Genomic DNA, 12,040 nt, shown 5'->3' with positions numbered 1-12,040 from the left:
CGGTGTGCGTACTAACTGAGAGATATAATAAATTAATATATACCAGCCTCACAAAACAAGTGCCACTTAGACATAGCTTGCTGATGGTAGTGTGATCATTAAATGTAAATAGACATAATTTGAGATTATTTAGCAAATTTTAACCTTGATCATCAAGTCACTCTCTGCTATTTCTTTCTCTCTATAGTCCTTGTGTACTGGGGCAGTGTTGGTGTTTGGATAAGTACTGGTGCCATGGCCAGAAGGACTGCTTTCTTTGACTTTCAGTTCTTTCCACATGTCAGCAAATTCACTTGGACCATTATTAGGTTTATTGGTTTGGACCAAAGAAATCTGACAAGAAAACCATTTTGCATTAATATGCAAGCAATACAGAATGAGAAATGACTCTTGCTAATTTCAGACTCTTGGCAACTTTCTCAAATTGTTTATACATGTATATCAACTTGTGAATACAGTTCAACAAAAAGTTTCATAATGTGTTGTTTACTAGAATATAACTGCTGTACACCCACTGTTGGAGCTGGAAATTATAGAGCACGTATGTCAAATGCAAATATTTTCACTTTTTCATGCTATAATCTAAACCAAATAGAAGATGGCCTGGTGTTTCTGTTTTTTTTTTCAAGAAAATAATGCACTTTTGAGGTCTAGAAAAACTACTGAATTATATACAATCACATGTTTTGCTCGTGTTTCTACTTGTAGTCTAGGCCTCAAGCATGCACTATTTTCTTTTTTAAGAACTTCTCAAACTCATTAATAATTCATTAAGTCAACTACCTATCACTGGATGTATACCACATCAAGTGCATGCAAGCGTTTGGATGTACCCAATGAAACACAATGTATCATTCTCCAGTGAGAGAGGTATATACCATTTGATTAAAATAATTATGCATGATCATTTACAAGGTGCTCACAACAATGAATATTTATTAGCCAGTATTATCTTTACCTTTCTTATTTCAGCTTATTTACAAAAACATTCACATCACAATAATCATTAAACTTTGAAGCTTTGAAAACAGAAAAAAAGTTTTGTTCACGTTTGTCATCAGTCTCTTCTTCTACAGGAACTACTGTTTGAATGTCTTCTTTAAGGCTATTACTGTTTTCATCTACACTCAAAATGTTAGAAACAAGTTAAGCTTGATCTTCCCTGGCCTTTTCATACCTAAACAGTGTATTAGAAACATGTCCGGTAATGCTCTCTAATAAGTTTTTTATCTACTTCACTCTGGAATAACCTAGAAGCACATGTAAGCCCAAGATAGTGGGCTGTTGTTTTCTTTATCTCAACTGCAGAGCACAAATCAGGCAAAATTTTATGTAATGAGTTTATCTCACTGGAATCTTGAAAAAAACCCAACCTTGAAACAGTAAAAGCACTTGGCCCATGGTCTCGTGCTTTCAATTGTCTCTTGGTGTTTGGATACCCCAATGAAATACTCACTCTCCCTGTAGAAGTAGTACATGAAACACCATTTTCCATTAATTTGCTAAATGATATCTTCTATGTTCCCAGATGAAGAGATCAACGGTTACTGTGATTTGTATTTCCAGTAAAGGAGTGGACAAGTGTCAAGATCAAATGCAATTGTTTCACTCATTCAAATATGTCTAGTAAACAAGACTTAACACTTGACAACAAATGCAGGAATTGGAAAACTGAAGAATTTTAAACATGGAGGCATTAATGCTTAGAAAATGTTCGTCCATGCATGATACACTATAAAAATAGACAAATATGTTGGCTTTGTTTTTGGCTTGGCAGGTAATTTTGATGCCATCACACTAGTCACAGGTACAATACCTATAAAGAACCTAGTAGCAGGTCATGTCAGCACTCTTCTAGAGTTTCCAAACCAAAAGTGCCTAGGAGTATTTGTACTCCCCCTAGATAGGATGCTGATTCACTAAAGAGTTGCTTCCAAGCATTTAAGTTGCTGATACGTATTTGTATACCTGGGTAGGGTGAGAAATTGCCTGTTGTCCAGGAACATAGAATCAGCTGTATTTAATAATTAGATTATGAGCTCGAGATTTCTGAGGTGATAGTTGATGAGGCCTAAGGCCTCATCAACTATCACCTCATAGAAATCAAGAGTGAATAATCTAATTGTTTTACTGGAATTCTCACTGAATTTTCCTTCAAATAATGATTCCAATTATTTCTGGTCTTACTATTAAACTTCATGCTGTGGAGAATTTGCGCAGACTGAATTTCAATTTGACATTTGCAGTTGTGTATGGACACTTATCAGTTTCTGTAAAAACTGTTGAGCTTTTTAATTCAAGAAACCATAAATGCCCTCCTTTTAGTCTTCTTAGGAATTTTGTTTCATTTGTTTCTAAATGTTCTTTGAAAACTTTGGAGAAATGAGGAAACATTGCAATTTTTTTTGACCACACCAAGCCACTGAAAACTAATGGCTGATAGTGTGCAATGGCTCAGCCAATCAGATTACAGCATTTGCATACTTGTAGAATTCTACCAAATGGCGATAGTTTTTGTCATATTCAGTAGGCTTCGAAAAGTTATATTTTTCAAGCTTTAAAGGGTGAGACTTTAAAGGGTGGTCTCAAAATCAAGCAACTGGATACTTTGTCATTTGCAAAAGTTTTTTTTGATTAAAACTGGTTATTAACACACCACTAAGAAATTGTAGTCATAAAGCTTCTTTAATATTTAAAAATGGATGAGCAATCAGGATAGGACATGTTCAAAATTTAAAAAAAATGTTCTCTGGTTAAAAAAAGTTTAAAATTACTAGGGCTTTTGATTGCCAATCTGCAATCTTTGACAATCAATGAATAAAAAGCGTGACATTAAAATGTATACCGTAAAAAGTGTGAAGTAGAAAAAAATACAATAAAAACAAACATATACTTGTGAGGAAATAAAATGCCAATACAGAGTTCATAAAGGAATTGAATATTGTGTGGGTGATGGTTTTGAGTTTTAGTCTGATTCAACTGTGATTGCAGTATGCCAGAATTCCAGTATTTTTCTCACACAAAAATTTCTCTTGTCAATTACATGGGCATTATTAAAGTCAACAGAGTGGCCATTCAACCATGTGTGAATGGCAATGTTCGAACCTTTTTTGTATGTTTTTGTGTTTGTAATATATTCTTTCTTCCTGGTTAGTCAACACTTTCCAGTTTCTCCTACGTAGTTCCACAGGCAATCTGCCCAGGGAATCTTATAAACAACATTTGTTTGCAGATCCCCTGGCGGTCTTGACTAAGGGGAAACAAATCCTGTCGTAAGGTCTTGAAAGGTCTGCTTGTGGCTTGAAGTCTGGTAATTACTGGTAATTATGCTATAAAACATCATACCAAAACAAATTCAAAACAAAGAAAGCTTGAGGGGGGCTTTTATCTAGGGAGGGGGGGGGGACTTATAACCGGATGTCTTTTTTACTTTACAGGTAGATGGGCCTTTAACTGGGGGGGGGGGGCTTAAAAGCAGGGAGGAGGCTTATAAGTGGGGGGTGGGGGCTTACAAGAGGCAGTTTACAGTATATTATTAATATTTTGGGTTTACAAGAGCCACGTAGTATTCACAGCAACTTCTCAGCAAAAAATGCTTTGGTCAACTCAAGCATTATTTGAAGCAGCTGTAAGGCATTATTTCAAGATTTGCAAAGATATCCTTACTGTTCTGTTCCGTCACACAACCCTTGGTCCTGCAAACCTTTACACAGCATTAAAATTTGGTAGTTTACATCGGTTTATGTCTTGGGTCTCAGGTTATTTTATATCTTGCGTGATCTACCAAACTCTCATTTTGAACGAGGACAGCTTTTATATTTCGGGTCACATCCCTTCTCCCTTTTTAGTGCAAAGATTACTAGTATGACTGCACATCTTTCTTAATTACCCCTAGCTCAGATAAGGAAATGTCATGCACTGTTTTCAAACCACACTAGTGGTTTTCCACTGATCGAATACAGAAAGGGAAGTATTGCTTTCTCTTAGTGGCTATTTTAGAAAGAGACCCAGAAGTTCATTTGCGGCTGAAACATTCCCAAGTTACTGGCATTAAACCTTGTCAATAGTACTAGATATATCCAAATATTTGTTATTCATCCACAGGTCACACAAGCTCAGTATGTGACTGTTGATTCCATAGATGGATTATGTTACAGAATTTGTCTGGAAATAAACCCATTGACTCCCCGAGCTTTTTGCCAAAAATGCATTTTTTGGAGATTTTGGAGATTTTCAGCCTGGATATGGGCCAAATCAGCTTCAATCTTCTCAAAAAGGCATTTGAAACATGACAGCATGAAATTTTAATGTTTTTTGCCTTTCCTTTTTCTCCTTTTGTGATGATGTCAGAAGTAAAACAAAGGCCAAAGCTCATCACAGGTGGTTTCGGGTGGCATGGGTGTCAATGGGTTAAATAAACAAGCAACAAAAGCAGCAAAAAAAACAAAAAACAAAAACAAAATGCTGGCAAATGAACAGACTTGCGATTGACAGTGGGCACCTTGTGTAAACACCATTTTTGTATGGAAATCTAGGTCCCCTACCAATTGTCCCCAAGCTAGTATTCAAATTTAAAGTGGCCTTTGATAACTTTCACCTTGATGCATGCAGTCATCAACCCAACCATGGATTTGAAAGGTAACTCAATGCAATTTAATTGACAAATTCTTAAAAGTTTTCCACACCTATATATTGACCTTGTAATAGTGCTCATGGTGTGCATTTGCCAGGGTTTCTTCATTACTTTCATTGCTTGATTTACTAAGGGGTATGAAAACTGTACATTATGGTAACTTATTCTGTGTTCGATTATCCGTAAACCAAACCTTGGCTTAGAGTGAATAGAGAAGAGAGTCAGAGATCTACAATGCGTCCAGCCCTCATCTTAGAAATTTCAGTGTTAAGTAAATATTAATTTATTCATGAACTTGAATCTGACCCATTGAATTTTCTTTTTCCAGTTGATTTTATATGGGTCCAGTAGGGGGGGTGGGGGGTGGGTAGGGGGTCAGTAAGGAGTCAGCTGGCCAGACCTGGGGCATATATTGGCATATATTGATTTTCTTTATGATGTGGTTCATATTGAATTTGTTGCTCTCACAGCTTACCAAACAGTCCAGGAAAGGACATTTTCCATTTTCTTCTACCTCTCTGCTAAACTGGATGCTGACATTCTGTTTGTTTGGGTACCCAGAAAACCTTTTATTATTTCTTTGCATATGGCAGTAAATCTGTCATCAACATAGCATACCCATAGCAGTACTATTGTCTGTAGGTACGTTGCAAGGGCACATTCCTTGTTATAATTATCACTCTGCACTTGCTACAATTAATTCAAAAGACTGTGCAAAATGTCAGAGTTTTTAACTAAGACTGATAAACACACTCACTTTCTGGAATTGCAGTGGTGTGGACATCATCTCATCATTGGCACTGTGAGTAAGATATTGCATGAGTTACTAAAATGACTTGAGAGAGGTAAGTGTAAGAAGCTATGGGAAAGGTTTATTGGTCACGTACATGTACAAGTGTAAATGAAAATACATACACCGCGTTACTAAGGTAACAAAAAAACATACTTAGTATGTCTGTTAAAATTGAAGGCTTTCGTGCGAAAAAGGCATATATAGCTTTTTGGGCCGATTTTAATTTTTTCAGGATCGAGCTAATTTTTGGCAGACTGACTTTTTTTACATGAAAAGCATTGTTGCATAATTGTTTTTGCTGATTTGCTCTTCGTTTTCAAGAAATTACGTATGCAAAAAAACTCAGTTTTCCAAGGGTATCTTTTGGAGATCGTTTGTTGAACGAAAAACAAAAGAAACCTTTTGTTTTGCTCAACAATGAAGTCACCGAAGCAGGGCATTTGCCACTAGTTGTTTGAACTGATACAGGGCTTATTATTTATATAATTACGCTATGCTCTTACTGTTGCTTTGTTAGTGCAAGCGAATAAGGCTCTGAGCAGGCCAGATTTGAGTTTGTTTTGTTGTGACACTGGTTTGATACCAGGTCGGTCAATTTTTTTCCAGTCTATTTCTCTACTTCTTTCAAAAATAAAAACATCTTTTTTAAAAAAACCGTGCTGTCAAAGCTGCTAAAAGTAACCGTTGAAGTTTGCGTCACGCCGAGATCCACCTTCCAAGGATTTGCTCCAAAAGATGCCTCTTGGAAAACTTACCCTACGATGCTTTTCATGGCAAAACAAGTCAGTCTGCCAAAAATTAGCTCGATCCTGAAAAAAAAAATTGGCCCAAAAAGCTATATACACCCTTCTTGCACCAAAGCCTTCTATTACCCTATCTTATTGACCTTTCCCACATTCCACTCCAGTGTGTACAATCAGTAACAACAGAAGCAGGTAGTGGTGGTCATATTCATACATCCCTTGTATTTTTAACTGCCCTGACCTCGACTTGACACATCTGATTGTTGTGATGTAGAAAAGGTCTATTTGTTCTTGGTATCGTACTATAACAAATCATGCTCTTGTTAAACTCTCTAACATAAAAGCTTTATATTAATTCACTATTCAGGGCGACCTTCGCCTGGGTGTTTTAACCCTACCTACCCTACCTACATGAAAAACTGACAGAAGGCCAGCATTTGAATTGTTGGGTTTCCTAATCTCTTAGTCTATCACCAATTTTGAGTGGAACACATTTTCTAAAAATATTCTTTAAGGTTAAGGCACTGTTTGACAGATCCACTCCAGCTTGTAGTCAAGTAAAAAAGGTGAGTTATTTTCGCTTTTGTGCCACACGGTAAATATGGACCAGTATAGTGTACTTTCCCACTAAAAAGAGCACTTAAATTTCCCTTAGCCTGAGAAAACATTAATTCTGACCCATATGTGATTGCAATCAAAGCCATGAAATTTTGATTAAAGGGGTTTGGATGATCGAACAATTCATTATCAATCCCAGTCCACGAGTTCCTTATTATGAAGAGTTTTAAAGCCCACACTGATATTGTGAGATTTAAAACACTTTTCAAATGCATAGATCAGAGGTAAAGTAGAGTAAGATGTTTCAAGTTTTAATATTCACAGCATCCTCTCAACAAACATCCAATATTATGGTTAAAACAAACAAGGTTTCATTCAGGAATCAATAAATATTTCCTTAGACTGTAGTAAAAGTGGAAAATACTTACTCTTCTGCTATTCTGTTGAAATACATTTGTGCTTGTGGAAACCCTTTGGCTTGAGTCACTGGTACTCTCTGCTTTGTTTTATTGTAGGCCAAGTTGGGAGAGTTTTTGAACTGAGAAGGACTGTCGTGAGTATTATTTGAAGGAGACATACCACAACCAAAATCAGAGATTCCTAAGAAAGGCATACCGTTAGTTTAACAGTGACCTCAAGGTCATTAATGCTCTCTTATTTCCCATTACTTGTTGTCAAAGCCCTTTAACATGGGCACCAAAGAGAAAGAGCTTGGGAATTTTATAATAATAGAGGTGCTTGTCCCAGGGAGATACAAATTATTTGAACTCCTGTTTCTCTGTGACCATGAAAATTGTTTGCAATTCAGAGCTGTTCATACAGTAACAGATTGTGACCAAGTACCTGTAATAGGGGTTAACATTAAATGTTTTTGCAACATTTTAAACATCAATGTTGCATTAATATTTACCACTATTTTACAAGTTGAAGCAACCTATTCATAAAGTTAAACTCAGTCCAACTTGTTTCTGCAATGTGCTAAATGTGGGAATACAGGCAACAACACTTTTCAACTTGCAATGCAACATTGCCGTGCGACAAGTTCCAAAGAAAATGTTATTGTATTACTTGGCCTTAAAATTTAAAGTCCCTATGAAACCAAATGAAAAAGTTGCCCAGAGTAGTTCTATGGTATTGGTGATGATGTTTTGACATTACTGTAAATTTTTCCATTCTACCCATACTTTTGTCCCTCACCCTTTGCAAAGACAAGCCATCAAGCAAGACATTTGCTTGCATGGCCATTTTGATTTTAAGCTGTCACAGAGTTTGCACAACTAGTGCCAGTTTTTACTTCTGAATGCCAATTCCAATTCATTGGCATTCAGAAGTATTGTTATGGGTGTGAATTTCACTCACCCACTCGATCCATTCCTGTTAAGGTACAAATGCATCAGCATAACCCAAAATTGACCATATTTCATAAAAATTGCTTTACACTTTTTCAGATAGATCTTATTGCGATCTTTCACTTAAAAAAATTCAATGGAAAAAGATTGATTCTGAGCAAAGTTATAAACGAAAAACATTTCTTTGAATTAACTACCTCTAACTGATAGCTGTCAGCGGGTTGTCATGAGAAGTGCATTTAAGTTGCATGACAGATTGCTGCGTAGTACGATTGTCAAACGTTTGTGTTTGGTAGTCAATTGCAACAAGCATTTGTAGATTGTTGTTTCGAGCTTAAATATGTTGTTCAAGAAACGCAAAAGTTTGTGTCCATTTGCAAATGCGAAAAAAGCACCATAGAGGAAAAAGCTGGAAAGGTTTTGAAAACAATTCATAAGAATTGGGCTGATGCGTTAGCAGGCTAGCGACGAAGGTTCCTGCTTCAAGCAGGAGAAGTTGCTAAGCATTACTTCCTTGGGGCCTCGGCCATTCGAAGCAGTAATGGTATCATCTCAACTCAATTGCTATCTCCTGAGTTTCCTTTACGTTGTTTACGAGAGCGCTCTTTTGATTTTGTAAATTCAATTGATATTATCCCTGCAATAAGAACTGATCATGCGGCAATTGAACGCTTTCGTGCAAAAGGGGTGTATGTAGCATTTTGAACCGATTTTTATTTTTTGCAGGGTCAAGCTAATTTTTGGCAGACTGACTTGTTTTGACATGAAAAGCATCGTTGTGTAATCGTCTTTGTTGATTTGCGCTTCGTTTTTGAGAAATAACGTGTGCAAAAAACTCAGTTTTCCAAGGGTATCTTTTGGAGATCTTTTGTTGAGTGAAAAACAAAAGAAACCTTTGTTTTGCTAAATGATGAAGTCACCAAAGCGTGGTATTTGCCGCTAGTTTTATTATTCATATAATTATGCAATTCTCTTACTGTTGCTTCGTTAGCACAAGTGAATAAGGCACTGAACTGGCCGGTTGCAAGTTTGTTTTCTCGTGACACTGGTTCGATACGAGGTCGGTCATTTTTTTTCCCGGTCTATTTCTCTACTTCTTTCAAAAATCAAAACATCTATTTAAAAAAAACGTGCTTTCGAAGCTGCTAAAAGTAACCATTTAAGTTTGCACCGCGTCAAAATCCACCTTAGATGGATTTGCTCCAAAAGATGCTGCTCCGAAAACTGAGTGTTTTGCATACGTTGTTTCTCAAGAACGAAGCACAAATCAATTACGCAACGATACTTTTCATGTTAAAACACGTCAGTCTGCCAAAAATTAGCTTGATCCTGCAAAAAATCAAAATCGGCCCAAAATGCTATATACGCCCTTTTTGCATGAAAGCCTTCAATTTGTAATGCGTATAAGGGAACTTACCTCTTCCTAGCCCGATTTACCTATCCCACCGAGGAGGAAAATGAGTAATATACTACGTAGTACGTGTTACTGAGAGATAGTGAAGTATCTATACTTTAAATCAGATTATTCTACATAGCAAATTTACAATTTATCTGAGTCGGCATCACCGAGGATTCTTGCGGGTGTTCCATCTGGGGAGGTTTTCACAAAAACCTTTCCGTTGATTGTCCATGTGCCCAAGAGAAGACCATCTATTTTCATACCGTTTGCTCTCCCTAGCAGATGGCATCTAAAGTTCATTACGTTCTTGTTTATGAATATACGACTTGTATTAATTGCTGACCCATAGCTTGGATAAATGTCGGCCAGTTTGATATCTTTTAACTTAATGCGCCCTTTACATAGTTCCCTTTTTGCTTTATGACTTACAAACTTAGCAATGATTGTGTTTGTAGCTCCGTGGCATCTTAACTTCTGTGAAATTTCTATGTTATTAGGTGTTATGACGACATTCAATGCTTTAGCAACATTCAAAACTACCTCTTCCGTCGACGCATAACAGCTCTCTGGAACTCTTGCTATCTCCAACGAATTCTTTCTTGTATACTGCTCTAAGTCGTCCAGGGAAGACCAAAGAGATTGCATTTCTTCCTTCTGTTCTTTAAGTTTTCCTTTGGCGAGTAGGAGTTCATTCTTAAGAGATTCATTCTCCTTTGTTATGCGTTCCACTGATTCTTTCATCTTTTGAAATTCGCGGCCTTGAGTATCCACTGATAATTTCAACGCCAACATTTCTTCTTTAAGGTTTTGGTTGCGGCGTAAGATATTGTTTACAGAGCACTGTAATACCACCAACATAATTCGTAAATCTGACAGAGTGGGTTCAACTTTGGATTTCTATTGGTTGTTGTTATTGGCCATGTTCTTGGAGGTCTTAACTTGGCGCTTTGCTTTGTTCAGATCATCTTCTGCAGAGCCTCAAGCTTCTCTCTTGTTCTTTTTCGAATTTTTAGGCATAAGATGGCATTTAAGTTGTAAAGTAGAGCGAAAATTTGGCCTAAGAGGTAGGAAAGGCTCCCGCTCAAAAAGCACAACCACTCATGTCACATGTGCTCCTCAAAGTGGATGAATTCCTCCCAAACCAGGAACATGAAACATCCCAGAACATCAAAAAATATATAATAATTATGAGAAAAATATATAAAATTAGACAAAGGAATAACCTAGAAAAAAAAGAGAAAAAACATAGAAAAATTAACTGGTTTCAGCTCCGAATAGGCAAAAAAAAAAAAAAATTAAGAAAAAAATAGAATGCAAAAGACTGCAATGAGTGAAGCCTCGTGCCTTTAGCTATGTCGGGAGGGAATTGATGCACAAGCTATATATTCCAACAAATCCATTCCTGCCACTCATTCAGGATTAGTCTCATCTTAGTTTAGTCTCGTGATGATCCATTATTTTACAGTGTGGTTGAAGAGGTCGATTATTACCATATTGTATTGTTGCTGTTGTTTTGTTCATGGCGAGCGAAAACTGGGGAGAGTACCTAAACCAAGATAGCAGCATTCAAACTCTTCAAACATACTGAAAAATATGGGACTGTAAACAATCTACATAAGTTTCTGATTTCTTTATTCAATTCATTGCATTGCATATGTACGAGTTCCCATGGTGTTACACAGCATATAGTTTCTAATTCAAAGTCCTCGAGCATCGAAGATTTATTGACTTGCCAAATGGAACTTGCTTGTTTTACAACAGTTGTACACCAAATATTTACTTGCATTCCAAACCTTCAGATCCTGTCAAAGGGGTGATTAAAAAAAAAGGAAAGGCTTATTTTCTCCCACTCAAACCATCATTTAGAATACGCTGAACAACAAGTTATGAACATGAGGGGGCATTTATACTGGGCTGGGAACACCAGTTTATTTACTTCTTTGATTATTGGTTTTGGTTATTTCTATATTTAATTTTCCATATTTTTCTCATAATTATTATAATTCCATGTTCTGGCTTTTATTGATGGCCAATTTAGTCGTAAAGGTTTGTAAACAACTTGTGCCAAGCCAGGAAATTATCTTGCCCTATGAAATTGCAAGCCAATGGAACAACAGCACCTCCTTGCACCAATGACAATACAGGATTCCCTGGGAAAAGCACTGCATTGCAATGCATTTTCCATCTCACTGTCACATTGAAGAGAAAGACACTAAAACGAGCAAAGTAGCCAAAGGCAAAGGAACAACCTGCGGCAAGACAAGCAAAGCTAGGAAATATACTGATGAGCACAAGAACGAATCAAAGTAGACAGCTAAGGCAGACTGCTTACGTATAAAAGAACCTTTGTGGCTTTCAGTAAGGTGTTTTTGTTTTCTTTCCTATACAGAAATGGATCCTTTCTTTCTTCTTTGGGCTTGTTTGTTTTTTGTTTCCCTCAGTCCAAGGATGGTTTTCTGTTTTGACTTTCCACTTGAGAGCAAGAGCAAAGGGCTTCTATTCACAAATTTGTTAAGTGTGCGATGTAAGCAATACACAATGATGTGAAATACAAGCTCCAAGATG

At 36.8% G+C, this 12,040-nt stretch overlaps 1 protein-coding gene across 1 annotated transcript in view; it reads right to left on the bottom strand.

Annotated features, from left to right (window-relative positions):
* LOC145482657 (5'-3' exoribonuclease 1-like) overlaps positions 1-12,040 on the bottom strand; it is a 252,391-nt gene that overhangs the window by 34,005 nt on the left and 206,346 nt on the right. The window contains exons 35-37 of the mRNA XM_081461264.1: positions 7,156-7,327; positions 5,391-5,433; positions 145-333 (exon numbers count right to left, since the gene is read on the bottom strand). Of these exons, the coding sequence (XP_081317390.1) occupies positions 145-333; positions 5,391-5,433; positions 7,156-7,327 (404 nt within the window). The remainder of the gene's footprint in view (positions 1-144; positions 334-5,390; positions 5,434-7,155; positions 7,328-12,040) is intronic.

This window comes from Orbicella franksi, chromosome 3 (genome assembly GCF_964199315.1).
Source record: "Orbicella franksi chromosome 3, jaOrbFran1.1, whole genome shotgun sequence".
Taxonomy (NCBI): Eukaryota; Metazoa; Cnidaria; class Anthozoa; order Scleractinia; family Merulinidae; genus Orbicella; species Orbicella franksi.
The sequence above is the reverse complement of the archived record's forward strand: the minus strand, read 5'-3'. Positions and strand labels throughout refer to the sequence as shown.